General features: G+C 45.6%; 1 protein-coding gene across 3 annotated transcripts; it reads right to left on the minus strand.

Annotated features, from left to right (window-relative positions):
• Positions 1-462: 462 nt before the first annotated feature.
• KBTBD11 (kelch repeat and BTB domain containing 11) lies at positions 463-26,477 on the minus strand. 3 transcript variants are annotated; one of them, XM_068678440.1, is made up of 3 exons: positions 21,749-21,962; positions 10,636-10,752; positions 463-8,467 (listed from the first exon to the last, which is right to left on the minus strand). In XM_068678440.1, exon 3 carries the CDS (start codon positions 7,955-7,957, stop codon positions 6,170-6,172), a length of 1,788 nt encoding a protein of 595 aa, XP_068534541.1. In that variant the 5' UTR covers positions 7,958-8,467; positions 10,636-10,752; positions 21,749-21,962; the 3' UTR covers positions 463-6,169. The 3 variants fall into 3 exon arrangements, with proteins under 3 accessions (XP_068534541.1, XP_068534540.1, XP_068534539.1); XM_068678439.1 differs by lacking the exons at positions 10,636-10,752; positions 21,749-21,962 and adding an exon at positions 25,741-26,477; XM_068678438.1 differs by lacking the exon at positions 10,636-10,752.
• Between the last annotated feature and the right edge of the window lie 640 nt (positions 26,478-27,117).

Here is a 27,117-nt window from a genome sequence, read left to right on the forward strand (position 1 = left end):
CAAGCTATTTGATGAGAAAACACGTAGGAGGCAACATGCTGAATTCAAGTTGTGTTTGTTTCTGCTTTTACTTACACTGCTGTAAATCTGCTCTAGGAAAAACCCTGATGTGTGACACAACACAGGAGAGCACACTGCGAAAACCTACATATAGTGTTCATAAATAAATACAGTTTAACATCCTGGCAGGGAAAATAAAGAACAGAAAAGGAAATAGAAATTAACGGCACTGGAGCTTATGCAAACCTGAACTTAAGAAAGTGCTTTCACCCCAGAATATTTCACATTCGCAATATTCAGGATATGGCGAAATGAAAATAATTTGTTTTGCATAGCCTTAGAAATATTTCCTGAAGTTCTTTCCTTTGTGATAACCCACATAATTTTGTTGGCTTTATGATAACAAATACAATATTGTTTTCTGATCGGATGGATGACAAAGAAACACCAGTTACCCAGAAATCCCTAAGGGGGAGCATCAGCTTTTTGTACGTATTTATTTAATTACAGCACAAGTTGGAGTACATAAAAAGCTTTACAGTGACCTTACCTATATATACTTCAAAAATGAATTGTTAATACATCAGTTACACATGTAATTCACCTGAATAGTGAGCAGTGTCTAAAGCATTTGCATTAGTTAATCCGTTTTAAGTGGCAGCATCAACATTGCTATTTTATAGTTTCACAAATTCATCAAAGGCTTAGCCACTAAGACTTAAAAGCAAAGCACAAGACTCCTGCAAAAAAAGTAGCTTATTAAACACTGTGGTTGTTTGAGATGTACTGCAGGTGCAAAATGATAAGAATAATGGAAAAGGTAAAAACCCAGGTTGTTTAACAAACAGTTGAAAAAGATTGGTCATGTACTCATCACTGCCTCAAGTACCACTCTGGTTTCCTTCCCTGCTATTTATTTGTTTCTACTGAATATATAGTAGGTGGTTTTGTCTCCCAAATCTTTTCTCCCTCTCTCCCTCTGCCCCACACTCCCATTTCCTCCCACTGAGTAATTTATGGAGCTCAGAGAGCCTCCAAAATGGCCTGCTGCTTCCTCGTACTGATGGGTTCATTCCAGCAGCTCTTAAAACAGCATTCATTAGGCCAAAACAAATGAAAAGTCTGCCATTATATATTCTGAGCGCACAATTTTACTGAATTTGGGTGTCAATCTCTGCTTTTAGGAGCTGTAATGTAAATTCAGCATAGTCCCATTAATCTACCAAATTACGGAACTATTTCAAACTTCCATTAAATTATCTCAGGGTAGGAGTTGAGCCAGAAATATACTTAAATAAAAACACACTTTGCTGCAGTGGTGCTTAGGATCATGCTGGTAACAGCTACACAGAGACGCTCTTGTTCAGCCCAGGGTGAGTCTGAGGTGCCGAATAATGGCAGACACACACAGAAATAAATCATTAAATGCTTGTTACTACAACTGCTCAATGGTACTACCATTTCCCTTCTTGTGCTTTCTTAGGTTTCCCAAGAGTAATGCCACTGAAAAAATAAAATAAAATAGAAGCTCAGAGAAAGATAATTCTAAATCTTCTGGGTTCATTCAAGTAGAAAGCACTACATGTCAGTTGGACACAAAGCAAATCACCCCAGCACCACCATTAAGCTTTGTGGTAATAAAGGGTAACCCATCTGTGGAGCAGTCAGTGGGATGGCTACCACAAAGCAAGAACAGCGACAGGCCACTCATGAATAGCAAAACTCAGGATACAGCACTAAGAGCCAACCAAACAGCACAGGAGAGTTCCAGCTTTCATATGAATAATTTATTCTTTTTATCACTTTAAATTTTACCAGGTACTTATTTACAAAGATTTTATTTTATTATTTTTTTTTTCTGGATAGAATTTACATCCGCTACTGCACAATTTCGTTCCTTAGTAGGGTATGATTAGCATCCTTCCCATGTTGCTTAACAGTGCCTGTTTTGATCAAATAGGGCCATTCTTTTGCCAATTATTCCTTTGACTTGCTTTCCAAGTGTAAACAGAATTTGTACAAATGGCTTTGCTGCAATTAACATTCTTTTTACAGAACCAGTTAATAGATGGAAATAGTACATTTCCATCTGTTATTAGCATTTGCTAAGGCGGCTTGTCTCTTTATTCAAGCAGGGATTTGGTTTTAGACGCGACGAAAGCCCTAGGAATTTCCACGTCAGGCAGCTCAATGCCTCTTTGCCACGGCATCACCCTGGAGAGGAACCCAAACTACCTGCTTGGTCTGCTGGTACGGTGCGTCCAGCCCCTCATCTCAGAATGGCAAATCAAAATACAGACAAAATACCCACAGCTCAGGCTGCAGGAGCCTGTGCATGCTTCTGAAGGATTTGTATGTGATTTGTCCCTGGAAAAGAGCTATAGGATGTGGTCCAATATTCTAGTATTGGAAGAATAATGTCATCCGGCTTTGAGATTATGCACACATGAAGTGGGAGGCCTGCATTCCCTCCAGGGAATTCAAGACTAAATCTTTTGGCAGATGACCTTGAAAACAGGAGTGCCCTAGGGAGGAAGAAGCACAAAAAAATATATATTTTCTACATGTCCTGGTAAAGGTAAAGGTAAAGAAGGGGTCTGTGAGATTAATGGAGAACAGCAGAGAGGAATACATCTCTCTACCTAGTCTCAGACCATTCAGTGAGGATGGAGGGTTGAATTCACCAACCTGGATAATTTCTGAGATTTTTAGCCTATTAATGCATAATACAAAATATGTAAATATTTGCAGATCTGAGATGAACTCCACGAGATCCTGCACTCCTCTAGAGATGTGGATGAAATCACTGCAGGCTAAGAAAGCAAACGCTGTCTCCGTGTTCCCATGCAAATGCAGTAGCCTTCAGGCAATTACATAAAACAACTGGTTTAAAAGCGAAACATATGCAAACACAGTTTGAGGGTGGCCTGGCACTTCAGTTTGGACCATACAAGCAAACATATTACAACAGTAGCTCCTGGGTATCACATCACCTCATTTCCAAGGAGTTGAGGCAGCAGCTAGGTAGGTGCGCAGCTGCTCAGACACGAGCAGTGGTGGATGCATGGAGAGGGGCGTGCTCGGCACCTCTGCAAGCCAAAGGGATCGATTGCTCAGTTAAACTGGAGAGTTCTGGGATGATAATTTTGGTCTTCAGTGCCTGAAGTCTGCCTAAATTCTGGTTTTAGTACACATGTACTATTTTTTTTTGGCTGCGCTGATGATGCAAGTGGCAGGAAAATAAAAGCAAACAAACTCACAGCAAACCTGCCTCAGGCTTACCAGAGAGGAAACAGAGGCCAGAAAGTAGGAAACATAGCCACAAACACAGTGCTGCTGTCAGTCACCAGGTTGTGAGCATGCACAGAGGGCGCAGAGGAAACAGCCTCGATGGACAGCTACTGATGGAGGCCAGGCTCTGCTCTCACGCTGCGTAAACAAGCAGAAGTGGGTAGGCACTTGATGCAACCTCTGCTAAAGATGTAACTAGCAAAAATACAAACCACGGCAGGTTTGTAGAATGCTTCGTACTGCAAAGATCATTCCCCAAAGTATTTCTTCATGGAATATAGCAAAACATTTTGGAAGGACACATTTCATTCCTTCCCGAGAGTCTGTGGCGTATTTTTTCAGCTCAAATCATGGAGACCTCCCAAAAGTCATTTAGCAGCATTTTCATGCATTAACAGGAATGAAAATGCTTACTCAATGATTAGTTAATCAGAGTGAAAAAGCTGGCTTGCTTCCTCACTATGCTGTAGCATAAAAACTATACTACAAATTATTTTTAACTAGGAAATTTTATTGTACTCTTAGATAAAACTGACATTTCCTTGTGTGTTTCTGGTGACTCCACTAATTCAAAATCTGGGCTAGCGCTTATGCCTTTAAGAACCCATCTAAGTGTTTCACTACCCGGCTTGAAATACTTCCTACAGCTAACATAAAAAATGATGGTGAAGGCAAATACATCATTTTTCTTTCCTTTTCAAGCTACAATGCTGTAATTTCGTTGAGTCAATATTTCCAAGGATTCTTGTCTGAGAATTAAGTCCATCATTCAGTGAAAAATAAAAAAACAAAAACAGTTTCTTTGTGAATGGCTGATGAATATGCCATCTGTGGCATTAAATTCCACTGCACCAACCTGTACTAAGGCCAGGAGAAACATCACACAGCAGGCCTGCAGCTCCCACCTGGGTGATGCCTAAATTAGCTCACTAGGGAATGGGCTCGCTTGGCTAAGACCTTTTAGGACCGAATCACTGTTTGCTAAAGGATGGCTAATTGGATCAGCTGTGTTAAAACCTCTGTGCAGGACAGCTGTGAAAAAAAAAAAGGAAAAAAGGAAGGGAAGCGGAGAGAAGGGAAGGGGAAGAAAGAATTATCTGTAAGCTTCACTATTGCCCTCTGTGAAGGTGTCTCTTAGGACAGAGCCTGCTGCCTTCCTTTGGAACTAGCAATAACATAGAAGAATGCTAATGTTCTGGTAATGGAAACATCTTAATAAAACATAAAAAGATCTGCTGCTCTTTGATGTAAGGTCCCTATGTCTCTCTAAAATATGCATCTCTACTAGAACTTTGAATATAAACAATTCCCTTCCATAGTCCATGCCAATTCCAGGCGGAATCACTAATAGGAAAAACATTGGTTTTGTTTTTCAGAAAAGATTTCTCAGTGGTTTACTGTAAAGCTAAAACATTTGCTTTGTCTTCCTATCGATTTGCTTTATATATATAAAGTGTATAAAATAAATGCAAGTGCCCTTTTCAATATAGTTTGTCTGTGTAGACAGGTTACACTTTTCCAGTTCCAAGTAACGTGACAAAAACAGTACGTTCCGACTTTCCACAGGCAGGAGGAACCCCTCTCGGGCTGTGTCTCGTTAGGATGCTGCTCCACAACCAGCGTAATCCTATGACAGCATGTGCCATCAGCATGTTCTGCAGTCGACAAGGGCTTATCGATTACAGCAATCAATCAGAATAAATAAAGCAGTCTCTCAATCAAGACAGGGAAATAACACCATGCCAGTGCACAACAAAATCAACATGTGTAGGACATTCCTGTTTTCCGTGTCCCCCTTTGATGGTCTTGCACCCAGTTGGAAAAGCCTCTTGTCACAGGGTACTGAACACAGAGCGAAACATTTAAGCTGTCTACAGACAGTTTCAAAGCATTTACATTTGGTTTAGGTTAATTTTCCTCGACCTGCAGTTAATTAAAGAGCAGTTGAAGTACAAAATATTTCCCCCAGCTCTAGTGGTATACATGCTCATGTCAATCCGTTACAGTCTGAACAGCTTTAGTCCACTTTTGTTATAATTTAAAATCTCTGATAAAAAAGTAATAAAACAATGTATTTTTATATAGAAACCATTGCCTTTTTCAAATAAAGAACATATCGACATTTCATCTCTGCTATAACATGCCACATTTTAAAAAGGTAGCTTGCCCCCTTATTTTTTTTTATCTTTGTATGTTCACAATATGAACATGTGGCACACATTTGTGTTGCTTAAAACCTTTCAGTCTGGTATCTGTTATATATCTGTGGTTGAAATTCCTGGGACCACACAGTGCCATGTCTTCCGCAAACAATCTATTGCACCACCAACGAAAGGCTGCGATTGAGACAATCTTTCTGTACTTCCCTAACACAGGAAACAGTTGGTTTAACACAAAAACGAATACAGCTAAGCTATGCTGCCAGCAGTGTTTGTCCCTTGGTATCATCCAGGGGAGGAAAGAAAACAAATGGCAGAAGGCTCCAGCCCCGATTACAACTATGTGCGCACACATAGCCAACACTAACATCTTATTATGACACTGTCGTCAGGAATTTTTAGGAATCCAGGTGTACAGAACTTTTCTGGCATCAGGAATTGGCACAAATGTAATCCAGAGATTATCCCTTATAGCAGCTTTTCCTTTTGTTTGCTCAGCTTTTCGCACAAAGCACAGCAAACGTGAAAGAGTTACATGTACAACCGAGTAACAACCAAGCGGCTCCAGACCAACACCTTGGGAGGGGAGAAGAGGAAAGGGGAGCCCCTTCTCTCTGCAGACATGCTGGAAGGGGTCCCTCTGTGGAAGGGAGTTTGTGGGTCCCCCAGAAGCTGTAATCTAGCTCCCTGCTTGGCAGCCCAGAGCCAGGCTGGCCGCCTCACAGTGGGAGAGAGCCCTCCTGGTCCCCTGCTTTCTCCAGCTTCTCCGGCAGGGTAAGCACGAAGGGTAGGAGGACGCCCTTGGCGTCAAAGGGAGCTTTGAGAAGCTCCCCGTCGAAGGTGCCCTTGAGCCCGCCATCCGCCTCCACCTCGCCATCCTGGGCTAAGCAGAAACGGAGGGTGCCGGTCCGGTTGACGCAGTAGATGGTGTTGCCCAAGGCGGCGCAGCGGAAGGGCTGGACGGGGCCACCACTAGGCCGCAGGCTGGCACACTGGCTCCAGCGTTTGGCCACTGTGTTGTAGCGGAAAACTTCCACGCCGCCGCTGGTGCCCCCACCCGGGCCCTGCTCTCCACCGCGGCCGCTGCTGACGTCGAAGCGGTAGATGAAGTTCTTGAAGGCCACCATGTCAGCGGAGCGCCGGCGGCTGCTGTTGTAAGGGCACTCCTGCCACTCGTCGCGCTTGGGGTCGTACTTGAGCAGGCGGTAGAAGAGGGACCCCCCCGAGACGTAGATCTCCCCGTTGCAGGTGGTGGCCTCGTGAGCTACGGCGAAGGCACCCTTGGGCAGAGGCGCCACGGGGCTCCAGCGGTCAGCCCGCGGGTCGTACTTCTCCACGGTGAAGAGGCACTCGCCCCCCACAGCATAGAGGTAGCCGTCCAGAGCCAGCAGCTTGAGCTGCGAGCGGGGCTGCGCCAGCGGGCGCACCTGGCTCCAGGTGTCAGTGAGGGGGTTGTAGCAGAAGACCTTGTCGGAGAGGCGGGCCCGGGGCTCGCTGCCCGCCGGCCCCGCCGCAATGCCCCCCGCCAGGAAGAGGTAGTTGTGGAGGACGCACATGGCGCAGCCCTTGGCGTTGGCCTCCTCGGGCAGGCGCGTCAGCACCCTCCACTCGCGGCTGGCCTCATGGTAGCAGTGGATGAGGGAGCCACTGTCCTCCAGAGACACCACGGAGGAGGGGCTCTGCGGGCGGCTGCTCTCGCGGCTCTGGGGCCGGCTGCCGCCGCCTGGCCGCTCAAAGGCGTCACTGACCTCGGCCACCAAGAGGCAGCGCCGGCCGGCCTCCAGCCGCCGCTGCAGAATGAGGTCCCTCTCGGCACCGCTGAGGCGGCCGTAGACGCCCGGCTCCCGCAGCACCTCCAGGTAGTGGTCGCTCATGAAGCGGTAGGCGGCCTCCCGCAGCTCCGCCAGCCGCTGCTTCTTTGCCAGGCACAGCAGCTGGTAGCAGTTGTCGAGGCGGAGCTGGGCGCGCATGGCCTCGGCGGCACAGTGCAGGGCGCAGGGCATCTGGAGGACGCGGGCGCCGCTCACCACCTCGGCCAGGTTGTCGTGGCGCACCTCGCCCATGCGGGCGGTGTAGACATAGTCGATGAGGAGCCGCAGCGCCCCATAGCTCACCCCCTTCACCCGCAGGATGTCCCGCGAGGCACGGGCGCGGAAATAGTCGCTCTTGGCTGCCAGCACCGACTTGTGAGCCCGGATGCGCTGCCCCGACACCTCGATCACCAGGTCGGGCTCCTCCACCGGCCGCCCTATGGGCTGCGTGCCCGACGGTGTCCCCTGTGTGCTGTTGGCCTCCTCCTCCTCCGACTCAGAGGCTGCGCTGTTGATCTCCCACTGGCTCTCCACCACGCGGCCACCGGTGGAGGCTGGCGACGGGGCCCCACACTCGGTGGTGGCAGCACTGAAGCACAGGGAGGAGCTGAAGCCGCAAGGGGAGGCCAAGGTGAGCGGTGGGGTGCCGGGCCCGGCCCCGCTCTCCTCCTCCTCCACTGCGCCACTGCCCTCCATGGAGCCGCCCTCCACCACGGCCAGGCTAGCTGCTCCGGCCCTGCGTGGCACCGCAGGGGACGGCTCTCGGCCACACCGCTACGCCCATCACCTGCAGGGAACAGCGCAGCGCACTGAGCCTCCGCGGCCCAGCCTGCACCAGCTGCTTTCTCCTCTGTCAGATGCTGTCGGTGAGAGCCTAAACCTCTTCCCGGTGTTGGTATCGCACCTCGACAGCCTGAAAAGCTGTTCTGGTTTTCCTGTTATTATATGAAAAATTTTATGAAGTTTTTATGTGCAGCATCCTTTTGTGACAATCGGTCCCACACTGCACTGGGCAATGAGAAAGAAATGTCCTTTGAAGTCAGAGAGTTAGGAGTACTATCATAGCTTGTTCACCATGTGCAGCTATTTCAGGGGAAGAGAGTGGTTGCAGTCTGTTCTAGAAGGAGATTCCCCATGAGCCAAAGTCTCCTTGGCATGAACATCACAGAGGTTTCTTCATCTCACTGCTCCTTATATGCACTCCCACTGTTGAAAAAGAAAGTGTAAAAAATCGGTCAGCTTTAAAACATATTCTCAGTTCACTCCGAAGTTCAGGAATGCTAAAGTCATGTTTCCATTAACGGTACATCAATAGTATCCTGAAGTTACCAAAATTATACTAATAGAACTCTAATCATTTACAAAACTTACCAAAGGATTTTTTTTTGTTATGACAAAAGCAATCTGACATGGATGTAACAGCATATGTAGCTCAAATGACGATGTAAATCAAACTTCACAGGAACTGATTCAAGGTTTAAGATTTCCACTAATATAAAGCAGAAGAGAGCAAAAATCACAGTAGATAATTCGAACATGAAGGTTTTGTTTTTTTTTTCCTGGGAAAATGTCAGGCTACAGGACACAGCTGTAAGTAGGTTAGTCCCTGTCAGCACAATCACTACTGAGCTTTATCTTCATTTCACAAATGTAGTTTTCAGAACAAAATGCTTTTTGACTTACTTCTTTATAAATTTCCTAGGTGTGGTTTAAGTTTTTATGAATCACATATAAAAAATGGTCCAAATGTACTTATCTTCACATAATGAGGACCTGCAGGTCTGATTCTATTTTTAAGGTCAGTCATTTCCATTACAATCCCTGCTGGCATATTTTTGGAGTACTGAAGGAACACTTCATCCTGTGTAAGATATAGCTTGTGATTTCCTTTCAGTAGAGGTGAGATATTTATCTTATTAAATTTGTGTTAGAAGAGTCTAACTCCTGGAGCTTTTTTCTTGAAAATATAATTGGTAGATGGAATTGTCCATAAATCCCTGAGATGGACATAGAATTTAGAAACCCAAACTTGTACAAGAAAACTTCACTTAAATGAAGTCAGACTTCTCTCATCAGACTTCTCTTAGAGGGTTCTGTTCTGTGCACTTGCCCTGCAAAGGACTTTCTATTATATTTGAGTACATTCAGTTAGATGACAAATCAATTCTGAGGTCTGATTTCTGGACATTTGAGCCTTTGAGACCATAACAAGACCTCAGCACTGTTTGAAAACTCCTTACTAAAGATCAGATTTCACTAACATTTTATTTCTCATTTAGCTGTTTTAAAATTTGGCACTTAGGAACTTTGTAAGTAGTTTTATGAACTTTGGATATAGCCTCAGCAGCAAGTTTCCAAGGTCCAGCCCCTAACTCTATATGTTAGGCTTTACTGGCTTATTTTCTGCAGCTTTATTTGGATGAGTAGAAATGCAGTGTCCTCTGCATACGCTTGGTGAGTGAGACAAATTGCTTCATTAATAACTTAAAACTGGGCAGCATCTCTCTCGAAGTCATTTTATTTTTCAGTGAGTCTCCACAGTATCGAATTCACTACCTAACCACTTATTTCAGTTTATTATACTGTAGATATTAAGATTAATCTATTTTCTGACCCAGGCCTTCAGCTTTGGTGGAGAGCAGCTACTCTAAGTGACACTTGCGAAATGACAAAGATCAAATGGAGATGGTTTGAAAATCACCTAGAATATCAAGCTCTGATGTACTCTTATATTTAGAAAATTGCTACCAGTATAACATCAATGTCACATAAGTAAGTACGTGAAACATTTTGTGTCTGCTCTGCTCCTCTGGGGGCTGAGCACCCTGATATTCTGCCTGTACTTTCCTACAGTTCAGGACAGCCTGACCTCCTCAATCGTTAACATTTAAGGGTTGTTAACACGCTTTCTCCCACTGCTGTCAACGTTATGATCTTTTGTAGATCCAGACAGCTCATTTCTTCAGCCACTTCTCCCAAAATTTCCTTGGGCTTTACATTCCCCCTCTACAAGAAGGAATGAGTGGCTTTAGGCAGCTTCAAGCTCTCACTCTACTCCTTGATTTTGCAAATGAAACAATAAAGGAGGACTGAAAGAAAATGCTCCCCAAAGCAAAGCATGAATAAAAGTGAAAAGTCAAAAATAGTTATCTGTAACACCAGTATTATCTATGTATAATGAAATGTATTTCCTGCGTCATGTCTCCGAGGAAAATCACCAATAATATTATTTGAAGTTTTTAAGAATGGCATCCAGGGAAAGCAAGCTTTTAAACTTTCTCAAGTAATGAAAAGAAAAAGGATGAGGTCCTCCTCAAGCACAGTAATCAACCCTTATCCCATCCATAGATATCTGCTGGGCCGAGAACTCTGACCTGCCACTGAAACCACCCACCAGGGTCCTACCAAACACCTGTGTTGCCATCCCCTCGAGCAGTCACAGTGAGGAGGGAGGGCTGATAGTACGGCTTGCTAATGGCAGCAGCAGAATTCTGAAGAAAAAAAAAAAAACACCTTCTGTTACATTTACAGCTAAGTACCACGAATATGCTGAAATTCATGCTGAGCATAAAGAGGATTGGAATCAAAGTATCACACGCAATTTAGTCAACAAAGAACTCCACAGGGAAGCCGAAGAGCTGGGAAAGCTAAGGGAGGGTTTGGAGGACTTTGTAAATTACAGACCAATGGTTGCTCTTCTAGTCTCAGCACCTTTGTCTAGCTGCAGGGATTACACAAAGATAAACCTGAGAAAAACAACGCACAGAAGCTGTGGAACCTTTCCATTACTGAGCAACGCAACCAGTCCTCAGCGAAAAGGTCGTGGATTTATTGTAAAACAGGAAGAAGCTGGAAGGGACAGATGGAAATACAATACTGAAATCCTTCTTATTTTTCTCCCTATCTACAGCGATCAGAATTGTGTTGCTGACACAGAGCGTTCAATAATTACAGAACCACAGAAGACACTTGGTAACTTGGCTGATTTGAAAAGATCAGAGCTTGTAGTTAGAATGATATAGTTTGGCTTAAAACAAACCTGCCTTTAGTACTTTTCTTCAACACTCACAAACAGGGTAAGTGCTGGAATATGAAGCAAGAGTGCATAGCATCCACGGACTGATGTCACCTTTTATACCAGGGACTTTTAAGCCAGAAGCTAAATCGCATGAGCCGGAGCTGTTTTCATTATCATGGGTTTGGTCTGGGGATGATGTCATGTTAATGGCCAGAGGTACTGCCAACAAACACGAACTGCATTTACGGGCTTGGCAGTGACATGCTTGCAATGTCCTGGATGTGTGCCCCCAGCCTCAGATGCTGTGAGACGTTGCCCTTGGAAGAGAACAGATAAGGCGAAGCTTTTTCTGAGAGGAACTGTAAGGAAGACCTGCAGGTAGAGTTTCCTGGCACGGCATTCATTTGGCAGTTCTTCTGATAAAAACCAATTAAATGCTTGTTTTGCATTGTTCCCTCCCTATTTATTTCTTTTTATGAGTGCAGTGCCAATAACCTCTGACCTAAACCTTGTCCTCTAGCAAGACCCACTGTCTCTGGGGAATATGCACACGTGGGAGGAATTGGGTTAGTGCCCTCCAGTTCACAAGTGGAAGCTGCTCTGACTCAGTCTTGGGGTAAATTAAAGCCGTGCTTTCCCCATCGTAAGCAGCTCTAATTTACATTAGCAGGCAATCCTTCCCGCGAGAGCATAGAACTGACAGAGTGCCACGCTGCTCCACCTTAGTCCAGGAAATGCTTTTGTAAAAACTTGTTCTGCCAAATTTCACTCCAGCGGAGAATTCCCTCAGGAGAGAGGAGTCATCTGATGGAGACGATTAAGGAGTCCAAAGAGGCAAGATCATCAAAAGAGAGAAACATCCCTTGTATTTATTAAACAAACAAACAAAAAAAGGTAAAGGCTGTTAAAAGTAGAGCTGGCCAGTACTATCATGCAGACTGAAGATACCCATCTCAGTCTGGGAGAAGGCAAAATCTTCTGGAGGTCTGAGTCAAGTGTGAAGAGGCTTGCTTACATACAAAAACGGTCTGTTGCACTCCTGCTCAGTGAGCAGCTCTGCGAAATTCAGGATAAAAATGCTCTCTTCCTTACCGGAGAAGACATCTGGAAAAGAGAGGTGCCAATTCTCTGAAAGCAGCTGCTTGCAGCACCTGAAACCCTGCATCGTGTTACAGATTTAAACTCTAGATCTTGACTAACCTCCTACTTGTTAAGAAAAAAAAAAAAGATTGTCTTTTCAAAGGTCCACCCCAAGAAAATTGTAATTTTTTTTTCTTTTCCTTTGTTAAAATTAGCAGTGCTCAAAACTGAGGTTACAACGCACTGCCAGCGCCTACCTGGATGTATGCTTTGTATCGCACCCACTGGAGCTGCCTGCGCAGCTTCCTTGTGACCTCGTAAGGTGCTGTGATTTTCTCACACCATGCAGTGGAGGTATAAGTGCTTTTATCTCTTAACTGCAACATTTTCATACCACCAGGATGAAAAACAACCATTTAAGAAGCGCAGCTTATGATTACAGACCACACAAGAAACATGTGGGCAGCAGTTCCTCGTCAGGAGCTCGGAGGAATAAAAGGATGTGAGCATATCGGGCAGGGTCGGGGGGAGAGGAAATCGGTCATAATAAAAACGTTATCAAAATCTTGATGGAACAGATATTCTGGCTAGCAAATCAAAACTAAAAATAAACAGAAGTTTTGAAGAGTCATCACAACCAGAGAAAAAGCTTCCTATCAGTGATATCTGCAGAGAATAACACTCGCTAGAAAGGGAAATATCTGTTTGAGTTCCTTCCAGGTTGGACTCTTCAGAAGTAATTCGGAAGGCGCAGTGTCTCTCAGGAGTTCTTACACGGAGAAGGAAACAACACTCCCACAAAAGCGACAGTTAGCAAAGGTTAAGTGCAAGCCACCTCTAACATCTCCTGGAAGAAAGAAAGCCTAACAAAAACAGAAGGGTTAAAAATGAGGCTTTGAATGACTGCAATACCCGTGGGGAAAACTCCAGGGCTGGTGTCTGCCACTAGCGCGCTACAGATCAGGAGGTAACGGCATGGCAACACCACACTGACTGCAACAAAACTTTTTTTGTGGAGAATTGCTGCTCGTTCCAGCTATGGCCCTGGAATTACTGTTCAGAAACGAGGTGAGAGCATGTGGCCATGACTGGGTTGAGCTGTAAGTAACACCCAGCGTGGTGCTACAGCTAAAAGGATGAAGGCAGTCCTTGAACTGGGAAGTAAGGAGCAACAGTAGGGTAAAGGTTATCTCCTCATCTACAGCATCGGTAGGTTTATGGGGTGTGTGAACATGAATAGCACGTGTATGCATGCATGGATGGATGGACATCTGCATGTTGTACGTTTTGGAAGCAGCAATGAAAAATCTGGGACAATAAAGAGTACCAAATGATTTAAGAACTATCAAAAAACATTTCAGGGAGAGACTGAAGCTCTGCAGCCAGACAGGGGCTTGCTCTGGCTCCCCACAGCTTACGCCAGACTCGAGCCAACCCCCAAGCAAAAAGGTGATAGGAGCTTTGGCACCAGCTGGCAGCCACACTTCGGAGCCTTTGGAGAAGGTGGCTTGTGCTAGCAGCTTGGAGAACTGGTAGTGCAAGCCTGAGAAACGCCATGCAGACACTTCTCCGGGGCTTGGTATGTTTATTTTGTGACTTGATGACTGTGAACAAGTGTAGACACATGAACGGTCTGCAGGCTGATGGCTTGTGGAGAAGGGCCTGAACAAGCCAGGGGGTGGAAGCTTAAACAAAGCAAAATGTTTCCACCACTGGGAAAAATAAATAAAAACACAACAAGAGACTACCACAGCATATTGTGAATGCTGAAAGTTTGTGTGGATCAATGGGGAGAGGGAAGAACAAGCTCATGGAAGGGAAAGCTGCTGAAGGTGACTGAATACACACTAAACACTGTAACTGTATCTATCCAGTTTAGGAGGATACTGAGCTGGAAAATGGTCAGAGTATTAATATTCACAGATAAATTAGTATCCCAGAAGGAAAACCACATTTTTACCCTGCTGCACACTTCTTTTAGTACTGGACTGTGGTCCGTGAGGGAGATGGGATGATGGATGTTCAATCCGACCCTTATTCTGATGAGATTCATCTCTGACACAGATGAGGAAGGCAAGACCTAGGTTCTTTATCTCTAGGTGATCTCCAATCAGGAGACTCGCTGGAAGGCTCTTTGGGAGGATGAAGTTTGACAGGATCAAACCAGCTGATCTTGCAATCCTTTCCAACTTAAATTCTGGACGTTGCCACACACCAGGAGTGCTGACATCAAGCAAGGCATCAGCTTGTGATGATTAAAGGCCCACCCAGGGTGTTGGTGTGGTTCACTGCCCTAACGTTGATGGCTTCTCATCATTGAACAGTGTTGTGAACAAATAAATAACTGCAAACATTCAAAGTCACTTTGGTAATGATGATGTAATAAAGGAGGGGGAGAATATCCATCAAAAAGCCAAGTCAGATAACGATTGAAGATTTCTACAAGTACATTTCATAAAATATAAGAAGATTTGTGTTTTGGTGGGCATTACAGCAGAACATTTGATCTCAAAGAACCTGCCACATTTTTGCAACACACCTGCTATGTGGTGCTCTTTAATACAGAAAATAGGTCCATATATATGGGCAAAATGAAATTCCTCGCTTAAGATAAAACTGGATTTTGTTTTTAAGTTCATTACAGACTGGACTTACAGATTGCAGAGCTGAAAGCACCAGAAATCTGTCAAAGTCTGTCACCATTGTGCTTGAGGAAGAAAGAACTTGAGAAGTAACAGTACACTTCAAAGGAAAGCCAACAAAATCCCATTTGTCTGAGACTTATGCCTAGGAAAAGAAAGTAAAAGGAAAACTTTTAGAGAAGGGAATAATAAAACTACTTCTTTTTCCAGACTGAACAGGCTCATTGATTTCTTGGCAAATTATCTAAGTGATGCTTTGAAAAGCAGACAGCCTTCAGACATGCAGTGAAAGGCATCCTTCTCATTTCTGGAGAACACGCATTGTTTCTTTGCTATTTTTACCCAGGTACTTTTTCCAACTGAAGGCTTACAATCACTCGAGCCACAGCCAAAAATTACAGGCCATCTAGTTAAGATTTACCAAATAGTTTCAGATTTCTCTAGACATTATCTCTATACAGACCTTGGACCAGATTCAAAGATGGAGAGACGTCTTTGTCTCCGCAAAGGGTAACTTTGAGGGCAGTTACAGATGGCGGGAGGCAATGCAGCAGAGATATACCTAGGACAGCCAGATCAGATAGCAAAGAGAGCCCAGCACAACAGCACAGAGCCCAGACTCCCTAATCTGAAAGGAAGCAAGGAAATAGCCTGCAGAGGCTCCCGTCTGCCACCGCAGTGCTGCTGGACCTATAACTGTGAATTTTTAGGTGACTCATGGGAGTCTGACATTTTTCATTTATTGTTTCACGGAAACCAGGCCAAGGTAGAGGGAGACGGTGCAGGCCTGGGGCCATATTTCCACACAGCACCGATCTGTGGGTGGGATGCACCTCCCAGTTCTCCCACAGAGGCAGAGGCGAATGGATTTAGTGTGTCTGTGCTGCACTGCATGCTGATCTGTCTGCAGCCAGCTCCCATGCTGGAATCTGGGGCACATGGACACGTTTGCACGCTGTGTGTAGGCACAGCTGCATGCCCGTTGAGTGGGGTCCTCAAGAACCAGCATACGAGAGCTACCGAGGGCTAGCCAGCAGAGAAATAACAGAGATTATGGCGATGAAATGCTTGACACGGATGACCAGGAAGCGTTAATTCTTGCTTTAGGTGCCTTAGCCCAGAATCGTCTCCAAAATAAACCTTTACTGTTTTAAAAGATACCAATACTGACACTTGCTGCTACTTCCCCTTTCTCTACAGTGAGTAGAGCACCAACCTAGCCCCAGAGGAGTCTTGCTGCTGTTCCTTCCTTTCTCTAACAAGCTTAAACCCCCCAAATGCCAACTGGGGGGCTGCCCAAACCATCAGGCTATGGACTATGAGAGGAGGGTTACTCTTCTTCAGTCTAAAGCTGCAGTACTGTCCACAGAAACAACCAAAATGTTACTGAGGGAGAGAAAAAAGAGCGTGGGGATCTGTTCCCTGATGAATGGGAACTTTCCCTATTTCTTCCCACTGCATCCTGCGGGGCAGGGCTCAGTTAGGCTGCCCGGGGTACAGCCCTTCCCGGCTCCTGCTAGGCTTCAGGCTTTGCTGTTCTGGAAGCAGAAACAGATGCTAGAGGTACTTCTGCGGCACGACTCTCCTGTCAGAAATACCTGCAAGCTGTCAGCACCGACTCCACCAGGCACTGGGGATGTTTTTAGCAGCAGTGATGTAACTGAGGGCTTAGCAAAGTATGAGGCGACCCCACGTCGTCGTCAGAGCTGAACAAGGGAAGAATAAAAAGTCTGTGAAATGCATGCTGCTAACGTTACTAGCAGGGAACAGTTGCAGGCCACTCTGACACAGAAATAAAATAGGTTCCTAGTAAAATACTTTTATTTCCACAGCCTGACACTTTCTGCATTTGATGCATAACATTCTTTTTAATGTGAACTCCAAAAGCTGAGGCTGGGTGTTGAGGTAAAAGCTTTCTGGGTACACTGGTTTCTCCGACTATACTCAGCTTTGACATTTACAATTTACTGTGAGCAACTCAGTATTTCTCATGATAAATATATTTTCTTCATTTAGTACAGTAAATAACTAACATTTAAGACGCCTGAATTTAAAGGTTTGAAACAACTGCCTGGTTATCTAATTTTATTCCTGCAAGCACAGGCCAAAGAATTTTACTCCTGTACCCAGCCAATAACTTCTGGTTGAATTAGGTCAAAGCATTCTTCTGTTCAAATCATCCGTCTCACAGCTATACAGCTTCTGTTTCAGCTAATGACCTTGCTGGAAAATCAGGTGTCAGATGGATCACTGTGGATAAATACACATGCTATGCTTTATTTTAGACTGTGCTTTTTCATCTTCTGTACTTTTATACCTGCTGACTTGCTAGCTCTCTGTTTTTCCCAAATGATCTATGCTCTTTCTGAAGAGACATGCAGACTGGCAGCAGCGTGATGAAGGACAATGATGATCACAGCTATCTCAGGATTGTCCCATCTGCTTTTTGAGTTCCTTACATAGAGGAAAAGTAAAGGCTGTAGCATGCCTGAGTAACCTGTGATTCAAACGTGTCTCTTCTGTGCACTACAGGATGAAGGCTCATTGATGAATGTGGTTAGGCTTGCATCAGATGCAGCAGCCATGGTGCTACTCTTGCATTTGTAAAGCAGCAATCCAGGCAGAGCTGAAGACAGCCAGGATGTGTAGTAAGAACCAAGACCATTGGATCAGGATGTGAGGAGAGGTATTTGGTTTTATGGCTAGGATCTGGGAGGTGTGAGAAGCACAGGCTCTGGGGTCCTGATTTCTGGTTCGTGGCCATTTTGAGGTTTTGATCACTGGCTCCTATGTCTAAAGTTTTGCTGTCTCTGACTAGGCAGAGATTTTAGATATGTATCAATGACATCTTCTCAAAGCAGATATTAAGGATTCAGCGACTGTACTCTGAAAAGCTGCCTGATACTGAAATAAAAGTACTTATTTCCCTCCCTGTAAGGCTGTAATGATGTTGTCTTGGCATTGGGCTGACACATCAACAGTCTAATAGATATTTGCACCTCTGCTGCCCATCCTAAAGGCCTTCTGGTTCTCTGCCACAGCAGTAGGAGAGCAGAGGAACCACCTACCTTATCCTGAGCAAGGAGAAGAAGCACCAGTGAATGTCACCATTTGAACATGCACGAGCAGTCTTTGCCTTCCTCTTCCTGTACCACAGGGTAAAACATCTTGCGACACAGGGAAGCAACTGACTCCAAAATTGACAAAACAAAACACTCAAGTGACATTTACTTTACTGCTTCGGCATTTGCTGTGGAAACCAAAAGCCTTCAGCACTCTATTATCACTTGTTACTAAACAAGAAACATGTTGTCTCAGTACTGCCCACTTTATCTCTGCTTCACGGTGCTTTTTGGTAAGGGCAGGGTCTCACTTCACTCTAAATCCCATCCCTGCTACAGACACATTAACTTCACAAGCATCAGGATTTCCCACACTGTACGTACTAATGTGTACAGTAGCTTTTTTTTTTTTTTTTTTTTGAACTGAGGCCTCTGAGGGAGCTGCAGTGAAGGAGATGAAAGAAAACTACAGGATAAGAGGAAAGCTCTCCCATGACGAGATTTGTCTTTGATTGACTGAATCAGAACATTTATTGTTAGCATGCCATTCCCATAGCAAAGGGCTGGGTTTAGGTTCTTAGCATCTAACACTTTAAAAAACGAGTGGCAGAAATCACAGCTTATCTCCAGTGCTCAGGCTCTGTTCTTCCAGTCCGCTTACAAGAGAGGGAGAGAGAAAAGCAGAACCGTTTCCAAGGGAAAAAATAAAAATAAAAACCAAAAAACATTGCAGATCTGTTAACACATTGATAGGCTGAAATGATTCAAGAGTCCGGAGCCTTTCAGCAGTTAGGGATCCACAGGCAAAGCTTACTCTGCTCCTTAAATTCTCCTGGGGGAATCAGCATCCAGAGGAACAGCAAACAGCTCTTGCTAATCTGTGAGGTGTATATGCAAAAGAATTTCAATGCTATTAATTAATGCAAATCGTGTTGTGACAGACAACATAACAGCATGGAAGCTGCTTGTCCAACTTCTGTGGAGCTGTATGGAAAGGTTGTGGTTTCTGGCCCGTTCCCAAGTGAATTAAGCAAGGCTGTCAACTGGGCTGTTTTAGCCAGAGGCACAGCAATGGCAGCTCGTGAAACACTGCACCTGAAAAGCATTTACGTGACACATCTTTCTTCTCCTTCTGACGCACGCTGCAAGATCTGTAGAACTACTGGAGGTTTTTTCAGCTTGTTTTGCATAAAATACACTGACTAAACTGATCGTGAATTCCTGCTGCCCTCACTGATGAGGTATAAGAAACTGGAAAGTACCAAATGTGCTTCGTAGAACAAAGCATCCAGCCAACACTTTTTCTATTACCACACAGTTGTATTAACTTATACCATGCTGACCCAATCTTGTTATTCTTCCAAAGCCAAAACTGCCTGTTTGCATCCAAGGAGGACAGAGAATAGGCTACAGGATTGCCAACACTGCTTAATAAGAAAAAAAAAACAGCACAGCAGCATTTATGGTCCCAGTCCTGCAGGGATTTAAATGCAGATTTAAATGTTAGTTGCAGGACTAGCCCCACTCATAATACTAACGTGAAAATGTACGTGTAAACTGTTTGCCTAAGTAATTGCAGGAGGAAGGCAAAATCTCTACCCATTTACTGTATTGTCACGTGCTCACTGGTGCTGGCACAAGGCAGAGGGCAGGAATATATGGTCCAGGCTAGGGAAGGAGCAAGGTCTCTTCTCGTTCAATGAACGCTCAGTCATGGATCAGGTTAAGCTGGTTGCCAAATCCTGAACTGCTGTAAAGTAATTCTTTGTCAATAACAGGCAGTAAATCACATCTGTTCTCTACCAAAACGACACCGAGACCAAGAACAAAACAGAAAGAACAGATGATGATAATCCATTAAAAAGTAAAACAGCAGACTCAACTACTGTTCCCAGAACACTAATGAGATCAAACACAATGAAAATGTGCTCATTTTTAAAATAGGTATTTCCAAGGACCTAAACTAGTAGAAAATGACTTCTCAGCTTCTGCTGATGGGAAAGAAATGGCCTTCTAACTGCAATGCTGCAGAATCTCAGCAAGCATCAACAGCAAAATCCCTGCAAAATCCATACAGGATCTTACAAGATCAAAAACAAGACAACCCCCCAAAAAGTTTAATTCTACTCCGAAAGAAACAGCACAATTTCCTTTCATGTTTTATTATACCCATCTTTAGCAGCCAGCTGCCCCTAATATCCTCTTGCAACAGGATACTACAGGATGCTGAAACCCCCAGTAAGTAGGATCTGGATCCAGTCATCTAACCACATCCCTGTCTCTCAAGTAACCTAGGCCAGCCCTAAATACTATAATCCTGCTTTACTACAGTAAAGCCACTTAATGGCTTTCATTGAACGTGCCTGCCAAACAACGGTGATCTAATATTTATTGATGTTTCCAGCCATCATTTTGCCTACCTATTTGGACTATTTGTTACACGGAAAAGCGATGAGAGCAAAGAGTTTATAGATGAAAGGAAGCTGTTAAAGATTTCAGACTTCCTAAATTGAAAAGTTGACTCCTAAAAGTGCCACTTCTGCCAGGAGTGAGACCCTGCGGAGCAGGAGGAGCTGGAGCAGACCGGGGACTGGTCCTTGGCACCTTGACAGGTCCTGATCAGACAGCACCATTAGTATGGGGTGGCTGGCAGATCCCACTGTCATGCATCAGATGTCCTAATTAAAGAGGGAACGGATGGTGGGTGATGGGCCCCGGGAAGAGGAGCACGCAGAACAGGCAGCAGAGGTGATGAGCTGGAGCAATACTTTTCAGAAAAATGTTGTTTTGCCTACACTAGTGACAGATTAATTAGTATTTTCTATAAACATTTCATCTAATTCCTTCTTGGGAGGCAGACGGTTAAATCTGTGAAAGATGGAGGAGCTCTTTAGCTTTTCAGCTTGTGTAAAAGGATTGTTCTAGTTTATTGCTTTCCTAATTTTTATTGTCCTACATTTCCCAGCTTTTTTGTTCTAGTTTCTATTGTTCCCTTTAATTGCTGTGGAAAAAAAAAAAAAAAAAGAAAAAAAAAGCTTTACAGAATATTATTTCTAGAGGGCTTTTCTCCTCGATGAGTGAAAAACCATCAGCTGTAGGATTTAATACCCGTCATGTGCTGTGCTGTGGGTAAGTTTGGGCTCGGGGGGAGGCCTCTTTTCGCAGGACCAGGCAGAAAAAGCTCCTGATTTCAGGGGAACAAAACGCTGTAGGACTTTTCCTGGGGCAACGCCACCTTCCACAGTGCCAAGCCCTGCGGTGTGTGCACACCTGGGGCTCGCCCCATCCGTGTGCTCTCCGTAAGCCCGGGGAAAGTGGCATACAAATATATATATATAGGGGAAAAAACGTGCTGCTGCTGCCACACAGCAGTGCCGGGAGGCTGGCTCACGGGGATTTGCAGTGGGTCGGCGGGAGTTAGGAGGAAGAAAAGACCGTGTATAGAAAGCAAAGGCGGAGGTGTGCTGTGGGGCAGGAGGCTCGGGAGGTGCCCGGGGGCTGCCGATGGGACCCGACGGGGCGCCAGGACGCCGCCGTGCCGCAGCCTGGCGGCTCTGCCCTCCGCCGCCTCAACACCCCCGGGGGGCTGCTCCCCGGCCCCTTCCCCAGCGCCTCTCCGGGGCTCCGAGCCCTCCTCCTCCTCCTCCTCCTCCTCCTCCCGTCTCCCCGCCGGCCCCGGGCTTACCTTGCGGCAGCGCGGAGACGGGCGTTGAGCAGCGCGGCGCTCCCGGCAGGGCTCCCGCAGGGCTGCCCGCCCGCCTCCCGCCCCGCCCCGCAGCCCACAGCCCGCAGCCGGCCCGGCCCCACCTCGGGCCCGGCGTGGTGCTGGTGGTGGTGGTGTGGTGCTGGTGGCGGCTCCGAGGCGAGCCGGAGCCTGCGCCGGCGGGGAAGGGGGAGGAAGGGGGTGGGGAGCGGCGGGGCGCTGCAAATGGCTGAACGCGGGAGCCCGCTCCGCGCTCGGCCCCTTTGTTCGCCTGGCACGCCGCCTGGGGGCCTGGCACGCCGCGGGGAGAAGCGGGGTCACCCCCCCAAAACACACACACACACACAGGCCCCTTCTCCGCCCCCGGCACAGACCTGTTGCTGAGCCGGGCGGGCAGGAGAGGGAGCGCTGAGGGGAGGCTCCCCCCTGGGAGGCGCTGGGGCCTCGCCTCAGCGCGGTCTGAGGTAACCGGGGGGGCTCCCTGTGGCCGCAGCCCCCCCGGCTGGTCCCTCTTCAGGGAGAGGTGTCCCCACAGCAGGCAGCTCCTTGGCTGTATTGTTACGCAGAATCACAGAACCATTCAGGTTGGCAAAGACCTCCTAGATCATCTGGTCCAACCATCCCCTTACTACCAATGTCACCCACTAAACCATGTCCCTAAGCACCACGTCCAGCCTTTACTTTATGGGTCTGCTCCTGGTGAAGGCAGCCCTCCATCCCTCATACCCCCCCTGCAAGCTCCAGCCAGGCTTCCACCAAGACCTCCCAAACACCAATACCATATTTTCCAAACCTTTACAAACCATGACCGGTGCACAGATATTCCACATATCCATCACAATGTATAGTTTTCCTGCAACACTTCCTTAAAACATCGTTCTTCTGTAGCTTTTCTCTTTTTCCCCCTCTTTCCACTCACTCCGGTGTCCTGTCAGGCTGGTTCTTCAGCACCAGCCCATCTCCTGGCCCTCAGGGACACTCCAAGCAGACGGGCAAAGCCTCTTCCTTCTCCTCACTCACAGCGAACCTGACTCATTTCATCTGGTGGTGGTGTGACCACTGCAGCTGTACGTTCTTCCAGCTTCACAGTGACAGTGGTTAAGCATGGCTGGGTGTCATCTCAGCCATTTCGTCCTATTGCCCTACTTCTGAAGCCTTCTGGTTTGCTCAAAGTCTTACCGCATTATGTGTTGAATTAGTCCCTAATACACTACAGCACTTGCCTGCATTGCTGGATAAGTGTAACCACTTGAAATCATTGGCTCCACTCATGTTACACGCTTACTTAAGTGGAGTGCTTAGCTGGAATGCTAGTTTTCAAGCTGAGGTCATGTCTCATCTCTGCTGAGAGAGGCCAGCATGCTTTCTGGGGCCACAACAACACAGTGTTGTAGGGGGGACTACAACACGTGTCTTCAGCAAAATTGTGAATTTCCTGCTATTCCGTCATTTGGATCAATTACGTTACTGGTTTCTGTTCATGGTCCTGTTCCTGGCTAGCTAGAAGAAGTTTCCATGTGATACAAGGAGATCCATTAAAGCCTGCCAGAAATAACTCACCTCTCCTGCATCGGGAACTAATCTTCCTGCTATTTTGTGTTACTTTACATACTGTATATTTCAAGATGACACTGAAACTAGACAACTAATACTGGTCTGGGAAATTACTTTCGGAATCCCTGATGTTCTGCTCCTATGTGGACTATTATCTGTCCCTGAGATGCCTGACTTCTGTTTACATTAATGAGAGCTATGTGACTGTGCCAACAGTATCATATCCGAGATCACTCTGACTCACGCTTTCTGTCTATGTGGTGATTTTAAGCACTGCTGAATATGTTTAGCTCCTCTTTAGGTTTTACTGTCACATCACACTCCAGGCTGGGTTTACACAGACGTGTCTGAGCTATGGTTTCGAGAGACAATTGAGAATCAGTGGCTAGGAAGTAGTGTATTCATGTGTATTTACTGGTCATACTTGCCCTTGTCTGCAATTCCCAAACTTCCTGAACATCAGTCTAATGTCCACCCTCTGGTTCTGGTTCTCTCATTTCCTCACAACTTGAATTCACTGAGGCTCCATTTATAATTAACGTACAGCAATAAACATGTCTGCGAGGCAGTATTTCTCACTTAGCTAAGACATTGTATCTTAGGATGAGGTGAATCATCCTTTGGTGTTGCCTGTTTCTCTCCATTAGCTGTAAAGTCATACTGGTGTAGTAGTAGACGGTTAATTTTAAACACCTGGATTACAAGGTGAATCATTGTCCCAGGGTAGAGAAGGCTCTGTCCTAAAGGCAACCAGGTATCACACAGCTCTTCTGGTACATCATTTGGTGCCTGTCATGCATTTCTGGAGCCCAGCCAACACAGCAAATATTCAGGGGTGCTGACAGCTTGTTACTGCTGCTGCTGGCCAGCAGGACTTGAGGAGAAACCTATGTTGTGCAAGGGCCAATTAGCCTGGAGCAACACCTGGAGAGTGGTGAAGACAGAGGTGAGAGAAGGCAGAAAGGGAAGAGCTGCGTGTTAGCAATGCGCTGCCCCAGAAGATGTAACTGGGCAGCAAGCAACTAGCTAAGGTTTCTGGTAGCATCCAGATCTGGACAGATGTATATGTGCACAGAGCCAGTCAGAGCTCTGCTCTTCCTGAGGTACCTTCCTCAGCACATTTCTCATTTCCCCACTGTCTGCAATAGCAGCTGCACTGCTGTGATTCCCAACTCCGTTGTGCAGCACTGGGCTACCCTGTTAGATGGGCAAAAGCACTCTTCTTTGGTAAAATTAGCAAGCAGTTCACATACAAAAATTATCATTTCATTTTCAGGGGCTTTGATTTCTAGCCAATGAAGCTCCTGACATTCTCATTTAAGGAGGTTAGGAATCATTTAACAAAATCGTTATTTCACCTGGGTAAAATACTGAGTGCATATCATATGGAACAAGAGGCTTTAAACCTTCCTACATATAGGGCTCAGAGTATAGCCCATGCAGGCTAGCTTTTTCCAAGAGCCTCTTGAACAAATAAATGTAGCAACACCCAAATTGTGGAACTGGCATGGGTAAAACCCAGCAGCATTGGACCTGCACATACAGAAGCAAGTGTCCAACAGGTAGTGGCAGTAGCTGGGATCAGCGGTCCCTGCAGTATCCAGAGATCCGGTTCATAGCCAGAAGCCAAAATGTAAGCAAGCCAAACAAACAGAAAAGAAAACACAACTCCTTTTGCTCATCCTGTGTTTGACAGCTGAATACTCCTCTGTGAAATGCTTCTTGGTACTATAACACGGAGGCCTCAAGCGTTGGTTTGGTTGCTGTTGCTGGCACAGGGCAACAGCTCGTTATATTTCTGCTGAGCAGCCAAAGATGACTAAAATAAATCTTGTATATCTGGAATACAAAAAGTATACATGCTGCAGGCATGTTGCACAGGCTATATTGTATTCAGAGAACAGTAGGTTTGATGACTCAAACTGATCTACCTTTGTGTATTATTATTATTAAATGTATGTAATACACCCAAATAGGAGAATGTAAAGAAAAAGGACAAGAAAAAGGGCAAGATACCCCTACTGGAAGGGTAATCAGCCTGTGGGAGACAGAGTGGTAATAGCCATAAGGAAAAATAGATCATAAAGGTTTCTTTAGGTTTTGTTTTTAAAGAGCAAAAAGCAGAGACAGATCAATATTGTTTTTAATTTAAGGAAAAAAAAAAAAAAAAAAAAAGAAGAAGAAGAAGAAAAAAAGGCAGAACAAAGCAGACTGGCTTACTGAGAGTTTTATCACCTGAAACAATGCTCTGAACAGGTAGAACAGCTTTTAATTAGGCTGAAAGCATTTGATAGGGTTAAAAGATGGGGAACATTCAGCACTTAAATAGATGAGCAGTTGGGAAAACAAGCACATAATCTCCCAGTTCACTAAAAAGATAATAAAAAACAAAGGATTTGAAAAAGAGAATTAAAGCCTACCCTTGCTCTTTACAGTAGGAGGAGATTATCCAGGCAGTGTTTCTTCTCAGCCACAACCAGCCCAGGACTGTCACGCCACCTCTCTCCAATGTAGCTCCATGGCTGGCGCTATGGCGTGTGAGCAAAACACCTCACAATCAGCACGTTTCTCCCCAAATCCTGGTACACTCATGAAATATCTTCAGGTAGAGGTGGAGGCTGTAATCAGCTGCTTGCCTGGACGGCTGTGTTCATGCAGGGAAGGGGCTGGCATGAGGACTCCACCTGATGAAACCTCGGGATGCATGCGAGGGACAATTGAGGCGCTCTCGTCTCCAGCAGCACAGAAGCAGCTGACATTAACTGATGGTGTCACTTGTGTCTGATCCGGATTAGGAGCAGCATGGGCTGCTTGTAGCAGTGTTGTAGAAAGGTTGTTGCACGTACAGATCTTGGCTGAACTAGGATCTTTCCCGTTGAAGTACGCAGTCTGTGCTCCCCAGCTCTCCACGAAAGAAATCCCTTTCAAAAGAGCACCTTCAAAAAGCATTCAGAGCAGCCAATTACTTACAAAGATTTCATCTCTTCCAAGGTGTGCCATCTTCCTCTTAAGTGTTCTGGCTCATCCTCCAGGTCGGGACACACTTTAATGATCACTGTGATTATCCCTGGCGTATAACAATACGCACAACAGCAGAATGTGCAGTTCTGCAGTCAAGGCCTGTTTTGCTGGAGGAAAAAAAATCCCTTTGAACACCTTGGAAGGTCGTGCTGTGAATGACTAACCGCCTTTTATGGAGCAGTTTATGGAGCTTGGCCAAAGCACTTGAAGTGCTTTGGTCATATGTCCACATTGTTGCATTTAAATGGACTTGCACAGTAAATCTTCCTTTGCCTGGGAGAATTTCAGATCCTTTCAGAACTGTTTCAGTGTTGCTATTTTAATTTTCTTTTGCCTTAGGGGCGATGAGTGTTTCTGGCAGTTTGGTTACTGCGCATGCCTCTCAGGAAAAGGCTACGATCAAGTAAACACAAGTGTGGGGAAGCAGCAAATCAGCTAATTCTGAAGATCTTGATCCAGATTTCTCAAATCAAATAGCAGAGAGATCTAGCAGAGCACATGCTGCATTTGCAAGAAAAATAGGATGTAGATTCCTCATAAAGGTCCTCAGTCTGAACGGCAATGGAAGTAAGCTGAATTCTGAGCTCTGGCACCATGCACGCAGCGTATGATCCACCACGTGTCTCCATGTACCAACCACTGCTATCTGCATGGTAGGCGTGAAGTCCACGCTGATATCTACGCTCCCACCATAAAGGCATAAAATAAACATTTAAGAGCAGTGGGGAGAATCAACCTCTAAGTGCACCTATTTCTATTCCCCGTGTGTAATAGAC

This window comes from Anas acuta, chromosome 3 (genome assembly GCF_963932015.1).
Source record: "Anas acuta chromosome 3, bAnaAcu1.1, whole genome shotgun sequence".
NCBI lineage: Eukaryota > Metazoa > Chordata > Aves > Anseriformes > Anatidae > Anas > Anas acuta.